Genomic DNA, 26,994 nt, shown 5'->3' on the forward strand with positions numbered 1-26,994 from the left:
TTCAAGCCTATAACAGCCTACAATCACTGTGTAGAAAATTTCTCTGTCTACAATGTCATCAGGATGTTGGATATCCACTAGAGTAAGTCCTGCAGAATCAGGATGTTGTATATCCACTGGAGAGTCCTGCCTGAATCAGGATTTTCAGTATCCACTGAAGAAAGTCTTGACAGAATCAGGCTGTTGGATATCCACTGGGGAAAGTCCTGGTTGAATCAGGATATTCCATATCCACTGGAGAGAGTCCTGCCGGAATCAGGAAGTTGGACGTCCACTGGAGAGAGTCCTGCCTGAAACAGGATGTTGGATGTCCACTGGAGAGAGTCCTGCCTGAATTAGGATGTTAGATATCCACTAGAGGGAGCCTCAATTATTCTTTTGGATATCCTTGATCCTGACGACAATGAAAGCATATCTGAGAGCTGTTGATATCCTGCACTCTGAATATTGTAGAAGGCATCGCATCTATGGATATCTGCTTTCCTTTCATATAATTATAGTATGTTGTGCCTCAGTGGGAGTCCTATATACTTGTTACAGCCGCCGGATTCCTCCGCGGGTATTCTACATCCTGATTATATTGTAGGATGTCCATCATCCTGAGATATCCAATATGATTAAAATAATGAGGGCAAATTCCTCATAGTGGACATCTAGCATCATGATCAAGGCAGGACTCTCTCCAGTGGACATTAAATATCCTGATTCTGGCAGGACTGTCTCCAGTGGAGATTCAACATCCTAATTGAGGCAGAACTCTCTCCAGTTGATATCCAACATCCATATTCAACCAGGACTCTCTCTCCAGTGGATATCCAACATCCTGATTCAGGCAGGACTCTCTCCAGTGGTATCCAACATCCTGATTTAGGCCAGGACTCTCTCCAGTGGACATCCAACATCCAGATTCAGGCAGGACTCTCTCCACTGGACATCCAACATCCAGATTCAGGCCAGGACTCTCTACAGTGGATATCCAACATCCTGATTCAGGCCAGGACTCTCTCCACTGGACATCCAACATCCAGATTCAGACAGGACTCTCTCCAGTGGATATCCAACATCCTGATGACAATGTAGACAGAAATTTTCTACACAGTGATTGTAGGCTGTTATAGGCTTAAAGATATAAAAAAAGTATCTACATAAATGACGAAGAAATAAATTCATAATTTTTTAATATCCATTTATTATTAGGCTCATTATAATTATTAATACATGCTCATCAACTCATTTGTCTTAATAATATGTTGAGAAAACATGATGATATTTTTGATATTTGAATTGGCTGTATCTCGGTAAATATATGTGTAAAAGGCTTAATTTTGCAAATTAGCAAAGAAAGAGTTAACAGAAAGAAACGTCCAGAGGTGCGGTAATTCTAATGGTAGCATTTTGAAAACGATTCTATGGCTGGTTTTGATTTTGAGTTTTGCGAAAAATGACGATTTCGCCGAGGTGGCGATTTTTCCGTGGCAGCTCCGCTTTGCGCCATCTTTTGACAATTATTTACTGATTTAACTGACCACTGAGCTGTGTGGCGGTCAAGATGGCGCAAAGCGGAGCTGCCACGGAAAAATCGCCACCTCGGCGAAATCGTCATTTTTCGCAAAACTCAAAATCAAAACCAGCCATAGAATCGTTTTCAAAATGCTACCATTAGAATTACCGCATCGCTGGACGTTTCTTTCTGTTAACTCTTTCTTTGCTAATTTGCAAAATTAAGCCTTTTACACATATATTTACCGAGATACAGCCAATTCAAATATCAAACATATCATCATGTTTTCTCAACATATTATTAAGAAAAATGAGTTGATGAGCAAGTATTAATAATTATAATGAGCCTAATAATAAATGGATATTAAAAAATTATGAATTTATTTCTTCGTCATTTATGTAGACACTTTTTTCATATCTTCAAGCCTATAACAGCCTACAATCACTGTGTAGAAAATTTCTCTGTCTACAATGTCATCAGGATGTTGGATATCCACTAGAGTAAGTCCTGCCTGAATCAGGATGTTGTATATCCACTGGAGAGTCCTGCCTGAATCAGGATTTTCAGTATCCACTGAAGAAAGTCCTGACAGAATCAGGCTGTTGGATATCCACTGGGGAAAGTCCTGGTTGAATCAGGATATTCCATATCCACTGGAGAGAGTCCTGCCTGAATCAAAACCAGCCATAGAATCGTTTTCAAAATGCTACCATTAGAATTACCGCATCGCTGGACGTTTCTTTCTGTTAACTCTTTCTTTGCTAATTTGCAAAATTAAGCCTTTTACACATATATTTACCGAGATACAGCCAATTCAAATATCAAACATATCATCATGTTTTCTCAGCATATTATTAAGAAAAATGAGTTGATGAGCAAGTATTAATAATTATAATGAGCCTAATAATAAATGGATATTAAAAAATTATGAATTTATTTCTTCGTCATTTATGTAGACACTTTTTTCATATCTTCAAGCCTATAACAGCCTACAATCACTGTGTAGAAAATTTCTCTGTCTACAATGTCATCAGGATGTTGGATATCCACTAGAGTAAGTCCTGCAGAATCAGGATGTTGTATATCCACTGGAGAGTCCTGCCTGAATCAGGATTTTCAGTATCCACTGAAGAAAGTCTTGACAGAATCAGGCTGTTGGATATCCACTGGGGAAAGTCCTGGTTGAATCAGGATATTCCATATCCACTGGAGAGAGTCCTGCCGGAATCAGGAAGTTGGACGTCCACTGGAGAGAGTCCTGCCTGAAACAGGATGTTGGATGTCCACTGGAGAGAGTCCTGCCTGAATTAGGATGTTAGATATCCACTAGAGGGAGCCTCAATTATTCTTTTGGATATCCTTGATCCTGACGACAATGAAAGCATATCTGAGAGCTGTTGATATCCTGCACTCTGAATATTGTAGAAGGCATCGCATCTATGGATATCTGCTTTCCTTTGATATAATTCTAGGTATGTTGTGCCTCAGTGGGAGTCCTATATACTTGTTACAGCCGCCGGATTCCTCCGCGGGTATTCTACATCCTGATTATATTGTAGGATGTCCATCATCCTGAGATATCCAATATGATTAAAATAATGAGGGCAAATTCCTCATAGTGGACATCTAGCATCATGATCAAGGCAGGACTCTCTCCAGTGGACATTAAATATCCTGATTCTGGCAGGACTGTCTCCAGTGGAGATTCAACATCCTAATTGAGGCAGAACTCTCTCCAGTTGATATCCAACATCCATATTCAACCAGGACTCTCTCTCCAGTGGATATCCAACATCCTGATTCAGGCAGGACTCTCTCCAGTGGTATCCAACATCCTGAATTTAGGCCAGGACTCTCTCCAGTGGACATCCAACATCCAGATTCAGGCAGGACTCTCTCCACTGGACATCCAACATCCAGATTCAGGCCAGGACTCTCTACAGTGGATATCCAACATCCTGATTCAGGCCAGGACTCTCTCCACTGGACATCCAACATCCAGATTCAGACAGGACTCTCTCCAGTGGATATCCAACATCCTGATGACAATGTAGACAGAAATTTTCTACACAGTGATTGTAGGCTGTTATTGGCTTAAAGATATAAAAAAAGTATCTACATAAATGACGAAGAAATAAATTCATAATTTTTTAATATCCATTTATTATTAGGCTCATTATAATTATTAATACATGCTCATCAACTCATTTGTCTTAATAATATGTTGAGAAAACATGATGATATTTTTGATATTTGAATTGGCTGTATCTCGGTAAATATATGTGTAAAAGGCTTAATTTTGCAAATTAGCAAAGAAAGAGTTAACAGAAAGAAACGTCCAGAGGTGCGGTAATTCTAATGGTAGCATTTTGAAAACGATTCTATGGCTGGTTTTGATTTTGAGTTTTGCGAAAAATGACGATTTCGCCGAGGTGGCGATTTTTCCGTGGCAGCTCCGCTTTGCGCCATCTTTTGACAATTATTTACTGATTTAACTGACCACTGAGCTGTGTGGCGGTCAAGATGGCGCAAAGCGGAGCTGCCACGGAAAAATCGCCACCTCGGCGAAATCGTCATTTTTCGCAAAACTCAAAATCAAAACCAGCCATAGAATCGTTTTCAAAATGCTACCATTAGAATTACCGCATCGCTGGACGTTTCTTTCTGTTAACTCTTTCTTTGCTAATTTGCAAAATTAAGCCTTTTACACATATATTTACCGAGATACAGCCAATTCAAATATCAAACATATCATCATGTTTTCTCAACATATTATTAAGAAAAATGAGTTGATGAGCAAGTATTAATAATTATAATGAGCCTAATAATAAATGGATATTAAAAAATTATGAATTTATTTCTTCGTCATTTATGTAGACACTTTTTTCATATCTTCAAGCCTATAACAGCCTACAATCACTGTGTAGAAAATTTCTCTGTCTACAATGTCATCAGGATGTTGGATATCCACTAGAGTAAGTCCTGCCTGAATCAGGATGTTGTATATCCACTGGAGAGTCCTGCCTGAATCAGGATTTTCAGTATCTACTGAAGAAAGTCCTGACAGAATCAGGCTGTTGGATATCCACTGGGGAAAATCCTGGTTGAATCAGGATATTCCATATCCACTGGAGAGTCCTGCCTGAATCAGGAAGTTGGACGTCCACTGGAGAGAGTCCTGCCTGAAACAGGATGTTGGATGTCCACTGGAGAGAGTCCTGCCTGAATTAGGATGTTAGATATCCACTAGAGGGAGCCTCAATTATTCTTTTGGATATCCTTGATCCTGACGACAATGAAAGCATATCTGAGAGCTGTTGATATCCTGCACTCTGAATATTGTAGAAGGCATCGCATCTATGGATATCTGCTTTCCTTTGATATAATTCTAGTATGTTGTGCCTCAGTGGGAGTCCTATATACTTGTTACAGCCGCCGGATTCCTCCGGTGGTATTCTACATCCTGATTATAATGTAGGATGTCCATCATCCTGAGATATCCAATATGATTAAAATAATGAGGGCAAATTCCTCATAGTGGACATCTAGCATCATGATCCAGGCAGGAATCTCTCTAGTGGACATGCAACATCCTTATTCAGGCAGGACTCGCTCCAGTGGACATCCAACATCCTGATTCAGGCAGGACTCTCTCCAGTGGACATTAAATATCCTGATTCTGGCAGGACTCTCTCCAGTGGAGATTCAACATCCTAATTGAGGCAGAACTCTCTCCAGTTGATATCCAACATCCATATTCAACCAGGACTCTCTCTCCAGTGGATATCCAACATCCTGGTTGAGGCAGGACTCACTCTAGTGGATATCCAACATCCTGATGACATTGTAGACAGAAATTTTCTACACAGTGATTGTAGGCTGTTAATGGCTTGAAGATATAAAAAAAGTATCTACACATATGACGAAGAAAGAAATTCATAATTTTTTAATATCCATTTATTATTAGGCTCATTATAATTATTAATACTTGCTCATCAACTCATTTTTCTTAATAATATGTTGAGAAAACATGATGATATGTTTGATATTTGAATTGGCTGTATCTCGGTAAATGTGTAAAAGGCTTAATTTTGAAAATTAGCAAAGAGTTAATATAAGGAAACGTCCAGAGGTGCGGTAATTCTAATGGTAGCATTTTGAAAACGATTCTATGGCTGGTTTTGATTTTGAGTTTTGCGAAAAATGACGATTTCGCTAAGATGGCGATTTTTCCGTGGCAGCTCCGCTTTGCGCCATCTTGACGGCCACACAGCTCAGTGGTCAGTTAAATCAGTAAATAATTGTCAAAAGATGGCGCAAAGCGGAGCTGCTACGGAAAAATCGCCACCTCGGCGAAATCGTCATTTTTCGCAAAACTCAAAATCAAAACTAGCCATAGAATCGTTTTCAAAATGCTACCATTAGAATTACCGCACCTCTGGCACCAAACTGGGAAGGTTATGTAACATCCCTGCCAATACACAATATGAATCTCTGCCAAAGTTCCAACTCCGGTAGTTCTGGTACACCACAAGTCTCTCACACCCAACACTCATCATATAAATACCTTTCCAACGAATGTTTTACACCTTGATCACACTGCAGTCTACTTAATGTTAAAGAAGTAAGTAAGTAATTATTAAAAGAAGGCACCAAACTGGGAAGGCTATGTATTAATGTTAAAGAAAAACCTTATAGTTTTCACATTTTATTATAAATGTACCAGTCTCATAACTGTATATGTGATAAGTCCAAGATTTTAAGAGCACACTCTAGGACTTGCAGTTGGTTTTCATCAAACGTCACGGAGAGGAAGAGGAAACGTATATATATACATATGACAATTATAACATACAATGGGTAATTATCTACACGTGTTAAATGAATATCAAAAGCTGAAATGAATGAGGAAAATGAGCCTCACATTAGCCGGAACCGACAAGAGTGAGTGTGTGAATAATGGGGGTGATATTCTACAGGAACTAGTATTCTTCTCTCCTATTTAAAGTCACTTTGAAAACCATTGCTCAGATGATTAAAAAAATAAATCAAAGAAAAACTTACTCCTACACATCCATAGCCCAGGTGTGTTTTTTGTATATATATATATATATATATATATATATATATATATATATATATATATATATATATATATATATATATATATATATATATATATATATATATGCAGTATGAAAGAATACTGTATGGGCAGGCATAACCATATTACACAACACTGCATAATTTCTACCCTGAGAGGTCATTGTGATTATACATATTTTGGTCGTATAGTTCAGCTTTTACCAGTCGTCCTCCAAAGTATCTGCCATTCAGAGCATCCTGTGCAGCCGTACTTTCTGTCAAAGGAAAAAATCAAGAAGTTAATGTAATGAAATGACTTTTGGATAGTTAGCTCCATCAATCTCATGATCTTGAGAGGCCGGGCTCGGGGAGTAGAACGCCCAAAACTCTCTCAAGCTAAGGTCAACACTTACTCAGGACCAGAAACTAACCCCCACAAAGGAGTCTGGGGATACTAGAGCAAACCAGTCCAATGTACACAAAAATCACCAGAAAGGTAGAATGCTCCAGGGCCAATGCCTTGAAGACATTGATGACCTCAACATAATCTATATATATATATATATACTTTGTCCAGTTCCAACTATTAGTCCCCCACCAGATGGCGGCCCTGGTAACTAAGGACTTCTCACTGGCTATCCACATTAGGCATACACCTGGTGCTGCTGCTTACAATTCCTAGGCCCCAATCTGCTCTTTCTGGCTTCGATTAAGCTAAATGTTGGGTATCCTTTGGGACTCTTTATCTTGTAGGACCTGTGTGTGTGTGTGTGTGTGTGTGTGGTGGGGGGGGGGGGATGTCAGTTTAACTTCACATCAGGAGACATGGTACCAACTGCCCTATCAAGTTACGGGCTCACCATAGCCCGTGCTACTTGGAACTTTGTTCCAGGTAGCGAATCTTTAACAACAACAACTGCCTTCTGAGTTACTCGCGGGGAGGACAGGGACATTAATCCTTTGAACTACCTCAAGGTAATCACAGTTAAACAGGCACCACCACATTCCAGCAGTCACAGCTATTACTACTAATCTTCTCTCGAATACAATTTTAAACTAGTCTCTTTGGCTTCTCTTTCGCCATTTAAAAACATATTCTGCATATATAAATCTGACAAACTCCATTATTCAAATCAGGTTTTTATGAGAACCTTTTAGACCTAAGCGGGCCTATTCCGCTCCCCCCCAAAAAAGTCCCACTGTGCTGTCTATTTTCTGGACCCCCACAAAAAGTCCTGCTGTGCCGCCATCCCTAGTATGAGAAAATGGTCATTTTCTCATTCATTTGCGAAATTTGATCCAATGAGGGTAATCAGGCTTTATAAATACTGATGTAGAAGGGATAAAACTATTCAAGCCAAGAGACATTTCAAACTGGAGCCTAATATCTACAAGTACTGCTGGCTCCCATCCAAAACTTCCTCTAGTACAAGAGTAATCCAATCCACACGTGAAAAAAGCGACAATGTTTTGGTCCGTCCTGATTCCTTATCAGCTGACTCGAGGAAAAGTGGTAGAGCGCCAATATAAGGCAAGAGTGAAGGAGAGTTGAAAGGAGAGAAGGTGATAAGTTAGAAAAATTAACATAAAAAATATAGAAACTGCAGAAGGCCTAATGGCAGCTAAACAAAGCAAACTCTGAAAACACAATTACCTTTAGTTTTCCCTAGCATCAAGGTATGCTTATAATGTAAGAGGATACCACTCAAGGTCAGCCCCCACTGCCACTCAACAATGAGTTATAATGCACACAGAAATCACAATAGCGTGATGCATCAAATGAACAAATCCACAAGGGCTGCGACGAGGATCCTTGTCACAACCCTCGTGGATTTGTTCACAAGTTATAATGGTTCTAAAATCTGCCACTATGGCAACTACCCCGCTAAATAATAATAGGGGGCCTTCCTTGCACCACTATACTTAAGTCTTACAAAGTTTCAAGTCAATATGAAAATATTTCTCAAAGTATCAAATGTAAAATGCAAATAGAGAAATATCTATGACACTCTAGGTATGTTACTGGCAACACCTACAAAAGAACTAATGGGGGAATGAGAAAATATGTAATCGGAACTCCATAAAGCTTAATATAAATATGTAGCCCTACGATTTGATATTTAAAGTGGAAATAAGCACCAGCCACAAGTAATTCAGTTTCCTACATACCATGTGGACTTGAGAATTCCACAAAGATCTTGACAAGAACTTCTGCATCTTCTTCGTCAGATTGTCTCTCTTGATATATGATAACGTGTCTTACGGTGCCAAATCGACCACATTCCTCTGTAATTTCATCTTGGAGAAGTTCATCTACTTCTTCAGCTCCTACCATATTCCGCAAGATCACCACTGTTGACTGAATTAAAATATTCTCAAATTAGTAACAAGTTAGTAAGAAATGAATGATCATTTCACTAACAGAAAAAATAAAAAGCTCATTGGATACACATCATTATTTCACTATATTTTTCAAACCCAATTGAAGCTCAATCAAACAAAAATCAAGCTTGCTCTCAAGAACATATTTCACACCAAGTTTTCACCTTTATTTAAACAAAAATTCACAACTGCTTCAGTAACACAAGATTCTAAACAGAAATTATAGCAAGGGATTCATTAGCAGGTGATGAGTCACAATAACGTGGCTGAAGTATGTTGACCAGACCACACACTAGAAGTTGAAGGGACGACGACGTTTCGGTCCGTCCTGGACCATTCTCAAGTCGATGAGAATGGTCCAGGACGGACCGAAACGTCGTCGTCCCTTCAACTTCTAGTGTGTGGTCTGGTCAACAAGGGATTCATTATTTTGAAATACACTTTTTTTTTCCTGAATTCAGAGAAAACAACTTAACCCAATAAAAATGTATAACAATTCATACCTCTGCTTTCCTCATTAGTTTTTGCATCACCAGATGTCGTGCTGATTGTCCCTTGATGGACATAGTCTCCTGCTGCTGTAGTGTCTGGGGCTCGTTGTCCTCCATGAGCTTCTTGGCCAGTTCTTCCTGGTGTGTTGGTTTACGGTCGTCGCCACCGCCCGAAGCATTCGCCGTTGCATTTCCACCGGCGCCGCCGCCAGCATTAGGCGTTGAGGGTGGCAATGGAGGTGCAAGTGGGGAACTGTTGGTGCCAGGAACTGGCAAGGAGGTAATGACTGTTGGGGGAGGTATGGCTGCTCCACTAGATGCTCCACCAAGGTTAGGCAAACTAGTTACCACTCCCACGGGAGGAACGGACGTAACGCTGCCACCCAAGACGCCGAGCGGAGGAGTTCCCATACCACCCGACGAGGTAACGCTACCAACTGTTCCCACCGGAGGCACACTGCCAACAACGCCAACTGGTGGCAGCTGAGACATAGAACCAGGAGAGCTACTAAGGCCTTGTACAAGACCAATGGCATTTGTTGCAAGAGCATCCATGGCTTGTATCTTGGCAGTAGCTGCTGCTGCCGCAACTGCTGCTGCAGTTGGCATCTGTGTTGGCGCTGATAGAGGACCCTGTAAACACAAACACTAACACTCAACACACAGTAAACACAAAGAAATCATCTTTATTTCAAACTCTCACCTGGCAATTTGTTAAAGAATATAGTAGAAAAGAGCACAACAATGTCTACAACATTTTTAAATATTTTTTGGCTTGGAATTGCTACAAATTTTGAACATTTGTTAATTTGGACAATTAAAAAGAAAACTTCATCTGAATGCATTTTGTGAACAAATTCTGAATGTTCCATTCTGTGAAGATAAACTTATCTGTGACTAATGCTGGCAAAATACCCAACACAGATCATGGGATTTTTCTCTTAAAAATGTGAAAAATCTGAGATTTTTAAAGTCAGATACTGTACTGATATTAGAACCATAAAATTCCTTGGGTAAGCAGGTTAGGAGTCACAATAACGTGGCTAAAGCATGTTGACCGGACCACACACTAGAAGGTGAAGGGACGACGACGTTTCGGTCCGTCCTGGACCATTCTCAAGTCGACTGTGAATGTGATTCTCACAAGCGACTTGAGAATGGTCCAGGACGGACCAAAACATCGTCGTCCCTTCACCTTCTAGTGTGTGGTCTGGTCAACTTCCTTGGGTAACTACTGATGGAGCTAATATGAGAAAAATAAATCTCAATGCGCTAAAATTGTGAATTCAAACTATTTACTATTCAAAAGAAAATTAATACTGGATACTAAACTAAAAAGCAGACATGATGTACTCACATAAAAAGAACCGGGAGGGGTAATGGCTTTGCCGACCCTCAGGTACTGGCCTCCCAAGTCGAACAGGTTCATGGATGCAATAGCCTCTTGAGCCGACGTGGAATTTTCGTACTCTATGAAGCCGTAACCTTTGTGCTTTCCCGGGGTGGTGCCAGGCGTTAGCATACATTGCTGAAAGGATTGTTTATTGAGTAGAACTCTCGGTGATTGACAATGTGATTAATTCTTAATCTTAATTCTTAATTAATTCTGCTAGAATAATTGGATTATTTTTTATTTCCAGGCAGCTCTTATTTTGAGCAGAGCTTGCATAGGTGGAACACTGGCATACAGATACATATGCAACTGAGACTAAAGATACATTAGTAGGAAAAGGATTATGTTACACAATAACTTACTCATCTCTTTCTTTTCTTCCAGCTACTTTTCAGACAGTTACAGCACATAATGATGTCCACTTGGGTCATGCACACTTTGCAGAATTTTATATATTTCAATATAATCTTAAGGATTTGCAAAACCCAATATGGGTGGCTTGTGTAACACACTACTTATAATGTGCATAAACCTACAAATAATACAATAATATGCACTTAATCATGCATCAAGCCCAAAAAATTCCAAACATTCTTGTAATCTGTAATATTGAGTAACTCCAAGTATTCAGTATTCACACTGAATACAAGAGTATTTGCAACAGAATGGAAGGAGGTTATCTTCTTGAGGTTAACTTCAGATGATTTTGGGGCTTAGGAGACCAATATGAACTGTATGGGTTGCACCGTGGAAGCTCCAAGGGCTGGCACGCAAAACAACGAAGTTAATGCTATCATCAAGAGGAGCCTTGCCTCAGCTCAGTGCCCAGCAGAAAGAGAGAACCCCCGCATCCTAGTGGATGAAGACCAGGACGACCCCCGCACATCGTCCAGATGGCATCTCAATATACCCTTGGAAGAGGTGCGGACAGCTGGTGTGGGACCTATACATGTATTTCAACTTGAGAATGGTCCAGGATGGACCGAAACATCATCATCCCTTCACTTTCTAGTGTGTGGTCTGGTAAATATACATACTGTACATGTGTATCCACCCTTGCTGACACCTACATACACTTTGATGCTATGAAGCAGGTGGGCCAGCCAACCATAGGGAAACAGCAAAATCTATCAAGTACAAGTGACGGGAAGGTCAATACACCTTTGTTCCCATAGCGTCTGAGACGCATGGTCACTGGGGTAGGAGCGCCTTGGGATTTCTCAAAGAATTGGGTTCCAAGCTTGTATCACCATCAGAGACCCAAGGGCTGCCAGTTTCTTGCTTCAGCGCTTCAGTGTTTCCCTCTGGACAGAGGGAAGGGGGGGTGTTAAGGCTGAGTCTCCGAAAACGGACCTTCGGCTTCAAAAGACGGACTAGGATCCGTCCCTGATCAGACACAGAGAACCAAGTGGTTCCTGTCCGGAAGCGGAGGAACCCCAAGAGCTCCACATCCTTTAAACACTCATTATATTAACCAATGTACATTTTGTAACCTGTAAATACGTAATAAAGCACAACAAAACACAAAAGGGAGGATCCATAAGACAAAACATAGAAATGGTTTGGAAGGGACCCAAAAATCCATTCTAATATGTTGTGTGTGCTTTTCTCCGAGGCTAAGGGTCCCCTTCTTCCAGCTAGATGTGGTACTTCCTTATTTTATATATAATAAATATAAAGATACTCACACACACACCCCACCACACCACACACCACCACACCACACCACACCACACCACACCCAACACACACTACACCACACCCAACACACACCACCACACCTATCCTTGTAACAAGGACATTGTTCCCAGAAACGTTACGCACATCAAACACTCCCACTTACTTTGATTTTACCAAAAGCCTCGAAGACGCTCTTAATATCACTCTCCGACAAGTCCTGGTGAACCGACGCAATATAAATACGATTGTAATAGTTGGCCTCTTCAGTTATCTCATCAATGACTGTCTGCGCCTGGGGAAAATAACACAATTATCAGATAAACACAGGAAATTCAATCCATATAGCCCATAAAGGCGCAAGTATAAACCTTTTACGGGAGGTTGTAAAATATATTAACAGACTACATCATTATTATATCAATATCAAAGTTATTTACTTAATTTTAGCAATGCATATTTAATTGTTTACCTATATTAGTTCCAGAACACTGTCAATTAGTATGAGATTAAGAAGATGATTTTAAAAAAACAGCTAGTCTCTTTAGCAAATATACTTAACATATAACCTAAAAATTATATTAAGAAGTTAAAAGAAAACCTATGCTACTAATAATAATAAGACAAGACTTAGCTTGGGGGGAGATGTAACTGATATTTAAAGATAGTAACCTAAGTCAAAGAGAAAACTCAGACAAAACAACCACATCACTACACCACCAATGGACTTATTACGGCATAAATCACAGGACGCACCTCGGCAATTGGACGCATCAAATGAGGCCAATATACAGCCAATGGAGCAGAAACAATCCAGCTATAACAACCTGAGCAGCGGCAACCAGCGCACACCAACACAACAAAATGACTCTCATGGTTATAGAGATACAACATTCCTCTCTTCTTCATATGTAAATGACATTTAATAACAAACTAAAGCAGAAATAAGGCCTGGGGGCCTAACACTGTACATCCATTGGTAGTGTAGTACCATGATTGTTGGCTTATAGTAGCACTTCTTCCACAACTCACATTCTTCTACTCATCCTTCATTTACACTAAATTCCTACAAATTTGAAAGCAGAGGTTAATATACAGGGCAAGTGACACATTCGCTTTTTTTTTTTAATATAAATATATATATGTATATATATATTTCACAAACTTTACCCCAGCAAAGAAGCCTCTCAAGGGACAACATTTACACCACAGCATCAACAAAAGCCATAATACTTGCACCATCTGTTGTCCTTGTCATGGAAAGAAGTCTTGCTTGAGTGACATCACAGGCACTGAGGCCCTGTGCTGTCGACCAATTCTGTCAATATAAATAAATTTTCACAAACTTTTCAACTGATTCTCATCTTGACGCTTATAAGTGCCCCATGCTGTATTGGTCCAATTAGTCGGAGAAAATTTATTATGGAAACCCTTTCAGCAAGAGAAAAAGTACACATGAAGAAATTAATTGGCTTGAAAAAATAAAAATAAAATAAGTTATTAGTAACCAAGCCTCCAGCACATTTTTTAAGAATGAAAAATGAATAAATGCATCAAATTTGTCTAATTAGTTGCTGCTTTAGGCAATAAATTTGAAGGAAAATATCCCAACCTTAATAACTCAATTATTATTTGACTGGACATTTTGATACTGACAAAATCTTTTGGGTGAGTAGGTCTGGTCTAGACTGAGGGCAGTTGAGTTATATAGACATCTAAAATAGATCTTTTTCTGGATTACTATTAAAAATACAGAGCAAAACTCATTCCCTGTCGACAAGTTACCCTGACAACAAAAAACAAGTGACTAGTAAAAGAGCAAAGGGACTGAATGAGTTTATAAGGACTTAAAAAAGGTCATAAGGAACAGATATTAACATAGTTTACAATGGATGCAGCAGACAAAAAGATTAAAATTGGACTACTCCTTACATTTGCCAATTAGTCTAAAGGGCATCCAAAAGTCATGAACCAGATAAAAGATGTTCACATGAAGATCATAAACAAGGGAAAATCAGAGTATCAATTTATTGAAAGTAAAAAATCTCCCAGAATTGGGTACATAATCCCAGCAGCCAAAACTAATACAAATACACACAAAAAGCTGGGTAATAAGCCGTGACTGCCATTGTAAACATACGCAAAACAAAATCTCTCTTGTGCTCTTTTGTGACAATCGTGCAAAATACACAATATAATCACACTACAGAAACAAAACACCCACAACAATGGGATGATCATTTTAACTGAATGCCATCACTTGCCTCATTGCCTCTATATATGCCAGAACAGATCTTAAGAGAGACCTTAGCACACGAGGAGTCACAATAACGTGGCTAAAGAATGTTGACCAGACCACACACTAGAAGGTGGAAGGGACGACGACGTTTCGGTCCGTCCTGGACCATTCTCGAGTCGATTGTGAATGGTCGATTCTCACAATCGACTCGAGAATGGTCCAGGACGGACCGAAACGTCGTCGTCCCTTCACCTTCTAGTGTGTGGTCTGGTCAACAGCCTTTAGCACGTATAACTATACTATTAAACACATTTTCAAGCCAGACTTCTACAGCATATGACAACAGAACCAAGTTAAAAACGTAAGTCCTTGAAACTTAAGCCAAGTCAAACAAAGAAGATATGAGAAAGGTCGTTTACTCTCCAATACTGCGGCTTACGAAAAATCTCAAAACATCAACATCGTGTACACAAGACAGTGGGCAAAGCAGAGAACATAGCCAGCCATAGCATGGGGCAACTTAGCAAAGGAAAGCGCTATACAGGATGAGAGAGACTCAGCATAAGCTACCAACGATGAAGAAATATTTAAAGAAGACAAGTTATGATCAGGAATTAAAAAAGAAAAAAATATTAACACGTAAAGTAGAAATTAACGGAAGAAGCGAGAACAAAAATAATCTACTTTACGTAAATAAAGACGTAAATAGAGTAATTGCTGTTATATAGCAAATTCCTTAAACATCAACACAGAAAATGGTAATGCATGACAATCTACTGTACACAAAGTGTGATAAAGGGAGATATAGGGAGAAGGCAGACAGCAGATAAATGTATAAAGAAAGCAGACAGGAGAAAAAAGGGGAATAAAGCAGAGAAATAGACAATCATAGCAGAGAAATAAGGGCATAGCAGAGAAACCAGAGAATAAAGCAACCATAGCAGAGAAACCAGAGAATAGAGCAGACACCGCAGAGAAACCAGAGAATAAAGCAGGGGGAGAAACCAGTAAATAAGCAGACAGAGAAACCAGGTAATAAAGCATAGCACAGAAAGCAGGGGCAGAAAGCAGACACAGCAGATAAACAAGGGAAAGACAGACAGCAGGGGAAACAATGGTAGAAAGATATAATAGAGAAACAAGGAGAGAAAGCAAAGCAGATAAACAACAAACAAGGGATGCAGCCAACCAAAAGATAACAAAACAATATTAAAGTGGCAAGAATTTAAGAGGAAGAATTAATGCATTTAGAAATGGCAATGGCATACAGAACAAGAATCTAAACGTAGTAATTTTAACGTTGTTCAACCATAAATAAGCTGTCATTCCTACTGCTGCTTCTAAATGCACACAAGTCTTATTTACAAGAGTATTAAATTGATCAGCGTCTTACATTAAGCTAGTTATGTCACTTGCCCTTGAGAATTGTTTTATGCTTCAAGGGAGGTAATATACAAATATAAGGTGTAGGAAATGAACTTTACCCTCCTAAAGAAAACAATTCTGCTTTAAAAATGACCCCAATGTCTTACGACTAGAACTTAAAACGAAACACTATAAAACAAAGTATCGTACGAAGGCGACCGAGGGGGACATCCCATCCGTACGAGTGCACATCCTGAAACAGTTGCACGAAATTCTCTCAAACAAGCACCCATATACAAAATGACAACAATTGTAGGCGATGAGTCACAATAACGTGGCTAAAGTACGTTGACTAGACCACACACTAGAAGGTGAAGGGACGACCACGTTTCGGTCCGTCCTGAACCATTCTCAAGTCGTAACCGACTTGAGAATCGACTTGAGAATGGTCCAGGACGGAGCGAAACGTCATCGTCCCTTCACCTTCTAGTGTGTGGTCTGGTCAACATGACAACAATTCCTTTTCAACAAGATTATTAGGAGCCACAAGGCTCCAGACAAACATGTAATTCATAACCTATCACCAGGGTGCTTCAGACTTCAAAAGCAACATAGACCAACATGTTTTAGAATCCTAATACAAGTACTATATCAAATTTGCACCAATTGGAACAATGTGGGATTCAAAAATCAACTCCATATTACAGTGACTGAAGGGGAAACCGTAGAGTTCCAGTTACCTAAGTATTTGTTTAACCTGAATACACCATGGATAATAATTTAGAATATCTAAAGGTCATTTTGGGTATTTGGGGCATTTTTGAGATAATTAGGCATTTGTGTCTACTAAATTCAAAGTAATCAAATATGATCATTATTGAAACAATGACTAAAAATATCTGTAATTATTTAACTCTCAACATATAAATAGAAAGTGACAACGCTTCAGTCCATCCTGGACCCATTATCACATCAGGTACAACTTTATGGAGATCCATAAAACAAAATAACATCAGATGAACAAATCCACAAGGGCCTGTGACGAGGGTTCGAACCTACGTCCGAGAGGATCCCAGACGCTGCCTAAATCGACTGAGCTACGATGCATCGCGTTCACTATTTGTTCATTTGATGCATCACGCTATTGTGATTTCAGTGTATATTGAAAATGACATCACTTTTTTTTCTGTGTTGGCCGGGTTATTCATTTTCATCCGTGCTATTGTGACTGCATCCCAATTAATAGATTAAAACACAACTCGCAACGCTAGCACCATGACTGCTACAATGAACACTGTACTACATAATACCTGTACCATCCCAAGCTAACACACACGTGTTGACCCATATGACCACAATCGACTTGATAATAATCCAGGACGGAATGAAACGTCGTCGTCTTTTCACTTGGTGTGTGTGGGGTTTGGTCAACATCTTTCAGCCACGTTATTGTGACTCTTCATCAAACATAGTTCAAATCCACTAATTTACTCCACTGCAATAACAGTCAACTCCCAGCCTTACATGGGAAGGTGTTCAGAGGCACTACTTAAAAGTCAACTACATTGGTTCTAATTAAGAACCATAATCTAAGTGAAAAACGGGAGATATTCCATAAATTAAATTACATTAAAAAATTACAATATTGTAGGTCTTGTCAGCTATAAAGATGAACAAATACAAAATAAACAATGCTTTATGAGACAGCAAACTGGGATGGTGAATGAATGAATGAAATCTTTCATTAAACTTGTATGAAAGCTAGCCATTAAATCTTTCAAAAGTATCTGCAATAAACTTATGGCATCAAATAATTCTTAGTTGAGCCTTCCATGACATTCCATATTAACATGAAAACACGGCTGATCAAGTTACAGAAATGCCATAACAAATCAGAAAGAACTTTTTCAGTGTCAGAGTGGTTGACAAATGGAATGTATTAGGCAGTAATGTGGTGGAGGCTGACTCCATACACAGTTTCAAGATATGATAAGAGCCCAGTAGGCTCAGGAACCTGTACACCTGTTGATTGACGGTTGAGAGGCGGGACCAAAGAGCCCGAGCTCAACCCCCGCAAACATAACTAGGCGAGTACATTGTCCTGATGACTCTCTGCCATTTAAATTGCATTGAAACTATATACAACATTTTGATAATGCTACATAAAAAGAGTTGACAGTAGTACCCAAATTTAATGACATCTATTGTAATTTATTCCTTAGCCACAAAAAGAATATTCCATAATGCCGTATATTGTTCATAACTAATGAACATGTCTAACAAACAGGAACCAATTTGGATCAGGTGTAACCCTTACTACACAGCAAAATGCAAAAGAAATGCCACAAATACTACAAAATGACAATTGAATCCTAATATACCACATCATAGGCATCAAAAGTAAGCAATTTGGGTTTGAGCATTAATGAGAAATCTGCTAAAACACTTCCCCAATAAATGGAACAGTTTTATCACATTACTACAGGGAGCTATATAGATGTAAATACAGTAGTGGGAACCTTTCGTACATGTAGTAGATGTGCCAACTTTTCCACCACATATGTACCCACGTAACCTCTTGTACTTCTCTACAAGCCAAATATACCTGCGTTCTTTGACATTGTTGGGGGGTTTAATGCAGCCCGTCCTCCTAAGGTTTCCCAGCGTCAAGAAACTGTCGTGCTAAAGTGCCCTTATCCGAACCTAAAACATTAAAACCGAGGACCCAAAACAGAAAATGGGACATTATGTCAATTTCCCGAACTGCTACCATTTTCTAGTATGACGATTTTTGGCCTTAAGTATGTATTAAAATGCGAAGTTCTATTAGGATGATAGGTTGTTTAAAGTGTGTACCAAGCATTCACCATTTAGATATGACATCATTAAGATGTCAACAGCAACCAATAATATCCCCCCCCCATAAGCTGCCACAAAGGAACCACAGAACCATAAACTAACACCTTAAATGACCCCATGGCATGTGTGCTAAATCTCAAGTAATAATTAAGATTATTAAGGTAAAATGCCAAAAACCGAACTCCTTGAAGTATAAAACTTAGGCAAGACTAACTGTTGAAACAGCCATTAGGCAACAGTGTTCAATATTTACAAAGCATACAACATAATTCAAAGACATGTGCGCATCATATATAAAGGAATTCTCTATAACCATTCTTGAAAAATCATTCAGTAAATAACAAACGACAGAAAGGTGGCCCAAGCCAACAACTTTCAAACGACATTACCCAGCGCTAGACAACGTGTGCTACACACTTCATTCCAAATCGCTGAGAAACCACACCGTGCCGACAACAATAGAGCGCTTAAACACCAAATTGGGAGATAATTATTCTTAACTATATTTTTGTCCTATAAATAGATCTTCCACATCTAGTGAGAGCACGTAACATGAGCAGAATACACTACTGTCCTGTAAAAAACTATTTGTAAGTAAAGTGACCTCCCAATTTCATGTTTGAACTTAAGATCCACCAACTCCTTATAGCAACACTACACTAAGAAACCTGACAAAATAAATACCAAGTCACAAAAGAGCCACCAGCAAGTAACACTGCCCAATTCCAAAGCAAACCTCCACATTATTACCAGACAAAGACATCCAATTGACAACGTCTCAAGATATCATCTAGAAACACATGCAGCAGAAAAACACAAAAATCAAATCAAGAGAAAAACCTGTGAGATATATCCCCGAAAGGGATATTTAATAATTAAAAATCGTTTCACAGAATGGGTTACTGACCTGGGGCATATTTGATGGGCGTCCAACTTTGATGTTGCGACCACCAATCATCACACCGTTCATCTGCTCCAGTGCTAATTGCGCTGCTTCGGGCATCTCATATTCGACGAAAGCAAATCTGTGAAAAAGATTCTTTCAAGTTTTGTTGACGTTCACGATCTACAAATAAAAATAATTAAGAACTGTTTGTGAAGGATGCCATGCATCTTCAGACATATGCAACAATAATGTAATGCACCTAAATATGCAAAATTATATTTAATATGATACTGTTGACCAATCCACACACTAGAAAATGAAGGGACGACGACGTTTCGGTCCGTCCTGGACCATTCTCAAGTTGATTGTGTCACAATCATTCATTCTAAAGTCACAATCGACTTGAGAATGGTCCAGGACGGACCGAAACGTCGTCATCCCTTCATTTTCCAGTGTGTGGTCTGGTCAACATACTTCAGCCACGTTATTGTGACTCATCGCCACCTTTAATATAATATGCATAACAAATAAAACAAATCCAAAAGGGGCCCAGTACAATAGTTCGGAGATCATTATACATACAAATATATTATATATTTATATTTGTACATGTATATATACACTATATATACATGTATATATACATGTACATACAAATATACGGTAATATTACTTCATTTTCTGCAATTCTATCATGAATCCATATTCATTAATAATTATCAAGAATATTATAAATGGCACACATATATATATGTGAGAACATACAGTGATTATGTTGACCAGACCACACACTAGAAATTGAAGGGACGACGACGTTTCGGTCCGTCCTGGACCATTCTCAAGTCGATTTCGACTTGAGACTTGAGAATGGTCCAGGACGGACCGAAACGTCGTCGTCCCTTCAATTTCTAGTGTGTGGTCTGGTCAACATACTTCAGCCACGTTATTGTGACTCATCGCCTGCATACCGTGATTATAATTGAAATGTGAGAAAATACAAATCACAAGCTCGTTACAATTTTCTTTGTACTTTGAGGCCATCTTGTCCAAATGAGCAGTACTCTTACTGTACAGTACTTAAACCTTTGAAATGTGCAAATCAATCAGGGATGATTGTGCCATGTCTGACCCCACTATACCAGTCCATAAGTAATGATTGATACTTATGTAAATCATATGTACAGTACATAGTGTAATGACAGTAGAAACTTAATGTTTTATTGTTCAAAGAATATAATATTGTGTACATATTAGTGAGATAAATGTGTGTACTCACCTAGTTGTACTCACCTAGTTGTGCTTGCGGGGGTTGAGCTCTGGCTCTTTGGTCCCGCCTCTCAACTGTCAAGCAACAGCGGTGTGTGTGTGTACCTATGTTCCACATGTTCGGTAATACAAATAACACGCAATTGACATCCAATGCATCAATGCACTTGAAAGATCATTGGCACAATCATTGGAGGTATAATGAAAATATAATACATTCAATGCTCGTAGTTTCAATTTCAGGCAAACCATGTCGCGCTAGGATGAACTCTGATAACTGGTTCTATGATTTTTACACCAAGCAGAACTACTTAGTGCTTTGTAATGCTCCATGAAAATATATAGTTATATATAATGTGTGTATATATAGTGTAATAATAACAAAAATAGTATATTTCATTGTTCTTGGCATACTATTTTGTGTCACATGAATATATCACATGAATATATACCTGGTACACTAATTATCCCTTGAGGTTATCCTGAGATGATTTCGGGGCTTTAGTGTCCCCGCGGCCCGGTCCTCGACCAGGCCTCCACCCCCAGGAAGCAGCCCGTGACAGCTGACTAACACCCAGGTACCTATTTACTGCTAGGTAACAGGGGCATAGGGTGAAAGAAACTCTGCCCATTGTTTCTCGCCGGTGCCTAGGATCGAACCCGGGACCACAGGATCACAAGTCCAGCGTGCTGTCCGCTCGGCCGACCGGCTCCCTTCCTCCCTCTCAACAATGATTTCTTCATAGTTATTTTTAAAGTTGTGAATGGAATTGGCTTCAACAACCTCATCCTCTACTACATTCCACTTTCCTACTACCCAACAAGAGAACGAAAACGTCCTTATTTCTCGACTCGATTGTAAATCCAGCGTCTCTTGACCTATCTTCTTTTAATTTAAATAGGCTTCCTTTATCCACTTTATTTATTCCCCTCGAAGATCTTGTATGAAATGATCATATCCCCTCTTAGGTTGTGAGGGAGTTCTCTCAATCTGTCCTCATAGCTGAGGCCTCTCAATTCTGGTACTTCTCTAACTGCAAACCTCTCAACTTTCTAAAGTTTTTGATTATGTTTCACAAGGTGTGGGCTCAATGATGGAGCTGCATACTTAAATAATGGTCTCACATAGGTAGTGAGTATGGACGTGAAAGCATTCTTGTTTCAATTCTGAAATGACGTTCTCATCTTTGCTAACTGTCCGCCTGAGCTTCTGGTGTTAATATTGAGATTACCTGGAGCATACCTAGAGAGGGGTTTCTGGGAGTCGTTCCACTCCCCGAGGCCAGGCTCGACATGTGACAGCTTGGTCCAACAGGCTGTTGTTTGGAGCGGCCCGCATGTTTACTTCCAGGTCTTTTTCTCTTGTTTTTTTAAGTGCTTTCCCTTTATGGTATTGTTAAATCCATTTCTAGGCGCTCTAAACCTCATCTACCTTCGACATTTTTGTCCTTAACAATTTGTATACTCATTTTGGTGTCATTAGTGAAGGTTGGCAGGAAACTTCGGGTTCCGGGTTCGGTCCCCGGTGGAGGCGGAGACAAATGGGCAAAATGTTTCTTTAACCCTGTTGCCCCTGTTACCTAGCAGTAAATAAATACCTGGGAGACAAGACAGCTGCTACGGGCTGCTTCCTGGGGCTGGAGGCCTGGTCGAGGACCGGGCCGCGGGGACACTAAGCCCCGAAATCATCTCAAGATAACCATCCTTACCTTATATTTGTTTAGGCTGAATCTGGTGCCATTTGTTTCCCCACTCCTTTATTTAATCTAGTATATTGGTTTAATGTATTATTCCAGTGAAAGCTGTTTTGAACCTGGCTGAGTGGCATGTGGCAAAGGATGAAATCAAACTAAGCTGTCATATTTTGTGTTGATTGCATATCCCCAGAGCATACCTTACGACCAACACTCCGCTGCTGACCACATGTATCATCACAATCGTCTACCACTCTGTTCGCAAACAGAGTGGTAGACGATTGGAACAAGTTAGGTGAGAAGGTGGTCAAGACCGTCAGTAGTTTCAAAGCGTTATATGACAAAGAGTGCTGGGAAGACGGGACACCACGAGCGTAACTCTCATCCTGTAACTACACTTAGGTAATTACAATAGTGATCACCACCGCAAGAGCTACTTTATCAAAATCAACAAGCTTTTGTAATTACTCGTGCCTTAATTGATAACACCAAGTTCAAAATAAATGTCAACACATACTCAATTTGCAACTACTTTGTTGTAAAACACACATGTCCAACAAACTCAACCATGTAAACCTGATTCAACACAGCTTATGCATGTAAATCATTGCTCACCAAGAACACACAACTCTTGGATTTCTACAAAATAAAAATCAATTTAATGACATTGAAACTAAACACCTGACCACACCTAAGACTTGTAACACAATGTAAACTGGTATAGATGCATGTTAATTGCATCATTTGTTGTTGTTGTTTAAGATTCGCTACTTGGAACCAAAAGTTCCAAGTAGCACTGGCTATGGTGAGCCCGTAGTGGACTTACCTGGCATAGGAGAGGGGCGATAGAGTCGCCCACATCATTTTTAATGGTGGCAATATATATATCACAGAGGTTAGGTGTGCATAACCTATGCACACCTAACCTGTACTCTGAACAATTTCTGCTTTACATCAAAGGCAGAAAAGTGACAAATACTTTTGTAAACCTGCTGAATGTATATAACAATCAAACTAAGCAAATAAATCAAATATTATGCCCCTGCTTTAAGGCAAGCTTTAAGAAAAATATCCCCATGCAGATTCAATAAACATCCTTATCAGTTAGAGGAAACATTTATACAATTGACCAGACCACACACTAGAAGGTGAAGGGACGACGACGTTTCGGTCCGTCCTGGACCATTCTCAAGTCACAATCGACTTGAGAATGGACCAGGACGGACCGAAACGTCGTCGTCCCTTCACCTTCTAGTGTGGTCTGGTCAACATACTTTAGCCACGTTATTGTGACCCATCGCCTGACATTAAGTAAACACACACAACAGACATACCCTTTATGTTTTTGAGTAACGGGATCCCACGACATATTTATGGATTTGATTGGACCGAAGGGAACGAAGGCTTGACGTATGGTGTCCTCCTTCAGCTCGAAACTTATGCTGCCAACGTACACTCGACACATTAGAACTAGAGCCTGGTGTCGTTGTAAAGATTTGGCTTGCTGTGGGGGGAAAAAAATAAATAATGTAAATAATTATTTAATGTAATTGAACTCAAAACACAAAAAGAAAATAGGAGTAAAATAAATCATACTTCACTAGCAACAAATATTCTTCAAACTTAGATACAGAGATTGAAAACTAAAGTATAATTTAAATATTTCTCTCTTTCGCCAAACATCAGACTATCTTGACACATTTAAAGTTTAATTTATAACAAAAATATTAAAACATTCTAAAGCAACTGAGATTTACAGTTCCTAGACAAGGAAAATAAAATAGACTAATGGATATCTCGTGGAATTTGCCATGTATTATGTTTACAGCGCATTACTGTACTAATATTTATCACAGGAATTTTCAATGTAATGTATACATTATACTGCATATTTATTTTTCAGTAATCTATGAAGCATAACGAAATATTTGTTTGTTTACGGTATGCTGTGTGGCTCAGCCAAGTTAGATATAGGCAACCATACCACTCATGGGATACAAAATCCAGAATTTGGATATCACAAATCCAGAATTAGGATATCACTTCACTGTCAATGATGGATTACTTATTTGTGGTTAGATTCTGTGGGTGTGGCCCATACTGTCACCTGTTGGATTTCAAACTATCCATATATCTCTATTTGCAAAGTACAGTCATTTCTATCTTATCTACACAAAATTTCAGTATGTAATTTCAAATTGTAACCTTTTGTTCAATCCAGTGACGATTCCAAAAGTTATGCAGGCGAAGAGTCACAATAACGTGGCTAAAGTATGTTGACCAGACCACACACTAGAAGGTGAAGGGACGACGACGTTTCGGTCTGTCCTGGACCATTCTCAAGTCGATTGTGTTCAAAAGTTATTGCCAGTGTGTCAATTGTTTCTTTTCATAGACTTCGTCTCCTTTTCTCATCTTTCAATATGAACACTTCCACTACCTACAGTCTTAATACTGTACTTAGCTCATATCATATGAAAAGATCATGTTCAAACATATTCAAAATTTGCAAATAAAAAAGTAGTATTCATCTGACAAAATAAATGAAATTAACTATAAACCAAATGGTAAATATGGGGACCAGACCACACACTAGAAGGTGAAGGGACAACGATGTTTCGGTCCGTTCTGGATTGTCAATCGATTGACAATCGACTTGAGAATGGTCCAGGACAGACCGAAACGTCGTCGTCCCTTCACCTTCTAGTGTGTAGTCTAGTCATCATACTTTAGCCACGTTATTGTGACTCATCGCCTGCGGTTAATATGGGTTTCTTCTGCCCTGAATAGAAGTGTGGCCTTTAAATACTCAAATGTTGCACCAACATTATGGTGGCAGCACTTGTTAACGACACTGCAGCTGAGACACACTCCAAACTTACAACAAATTTGACATCACAAAGCACAAGGCATTAATTAATAATTAATCTTGTAAGAGGGATATACGAATACGCTTCATGTTTAAATCTTGCCCACAAAAACTAGACTCATTTGATCTGCGATTTCTTAAGTCAGTTTTAAGAATCCTAGTTCTGTGTTGCGGAAACTTGGTTCATCAGGCTATTCCTTACAGCAGCCTACAGACCCACCTATCCACTACAAACTCACCAGATCTAGCACTTCTTGAAGAAATTTGTACAATTCATCTCCCTGAACTGCTTAGTTATTGGCCAAGGGGAGAAATTTCTGCCTTATCCAGGCAGGTGCTGCAACTGGCTGACTGAACATCGTATGTTGCTGTAGAAGAAGCTCTAGCTCTCTTGTCTTGGCTGCTCTGTTCATGCCTGTGCTGTCTTCTCTTCTTGTTCTAGATTTAGCTACTCAGAACCAAGTGTCCATGTAGCACGGGCTATGGCGAGCCCGTAAGTTGTATTCTGTTCCCCAAGCATTTTATACATTCCTGTTTTATTTTTTTCCTATTTTCCCAAGATGTGCGCACTTATCCTATAATGGTCCAGAAGTCGGCTTCACTGGCTGCCTAAAAACTGAATGAGCCAGAGTTCATATACTAGCCAGGTAATTATTGTGGGTTGCCTCCAGATACTTTAACCCTATCCTAGAGGAACCACAATAAACCTAACATTCTTCCTCTCCCTCCAACAACAGGAAACCAAGTGAGAGGTGTACGGAGATGCAGAGATAATAAGGTGATGCAGCAGGCTGTGATGGTAAGTTATTTCATTATTGCAAATATTTTTTAAATAGTTCTCACAACACAAACCTGTGTTGCTCATGGACGCAGGTTCGAATCCTCGTCACGGGCCTCGTGGATTTGTTCATTTGATACATCACGCTATTGTGATTTCTGTGTGTAAGAATACATCTTCTCCCATACACTAGCTCTCAACAAAGACTATTTTATTTCAGTTCACAATTTGACCAGAAAGACAAATATTTTTAACTACGCAACACCAAGTTAAGCCTGTAATTATCTTGAAGTTATTTTTGAGATACCAATCCCACATCACTTCCATGCAATGCCACTAAAAACTATTGCAATCTATAAAGCTATTTGGGATACGATAACACTTTACATAGTATACCTGTATGTGGTATTGTTCTATGAAATACATTCCAAATTTGAAAATAATGTCTAGCTTTATTGCAAAATATAGCAAATATATATTTGGCCCTACTGCACAATTCAACATGATTT

General features: G+C 39.3%; 1 protein-coding gene across 21 annotated transcripts in view; it reads right to left on the reverse strand.

Annotated features, from left to right (window-relative positions):
* Positions 1–6,193: 6,193 nt before the first annotated feature.
* hfp (Poly(U)-binding-splicing factor hfp) overlaps positions 6,194–26,994 on the reverse strand; it is a 43,621-nt gene continuing 22,820 nt past the window's right edge. For 13 of the 21 annotated variants that reach the window (XM_045768464.2, XM_045768466.2, XM_045768470.2 and 10 more), the window contains 8 exons: positions 24,173–24,342; positions 19,900–20,017; positions 13,767–13,847; positions 12,696–12,824; positions 10,817–10,987; positions 9,472–10,092; positions 8,756–8,945; positions 6,194–6,861 (listed from right to left, as the gene is read on the reverse strand). In XM_045768464.2, coding sequence (XP_045624420.1) covers positions 6,752–6,861; positions 8,756–8,945; positions 9,472–10,092; positions 10,817–10,987; positions 12,696–12,824; positions 13,767–13,847; positions 19,900–20,017; positions 24,173–24,342 — 1,590 coding nt within the window. In that variant the 3' untranslated portion in view covers positions 6,194–6,751. The remainder of the gene's footprint in view (positions 6,862–8,755; positions 8,946–9,471; positions 10,093–10,816; positions 10,988–12,695; positions 12,825–13,766; positions 13,848–19,899; positions 20,018–24,172; positions 24,343–26,994) is intronic. The other 8 variants (XM_045768467.2, XM_069307874.1, XM_069307883.1 and 5 more) reach the window with 3 other exon arrangements.

This window comes from Procambarus clarkii, chromosome 61, assembly GCF_040958095.1.
Source record: "Procambarus clarkii isolate CNS0578487 chromosome 61, FALCON_Pclarkii_2.0, whole genome shotgun sequence".
Lineage (NCBI taxonomy): Eukaryota > Metazoa > Arthropoda > Malacostraca > Decapoda > Cambaridae > Procambarus > Procambarus clarkii.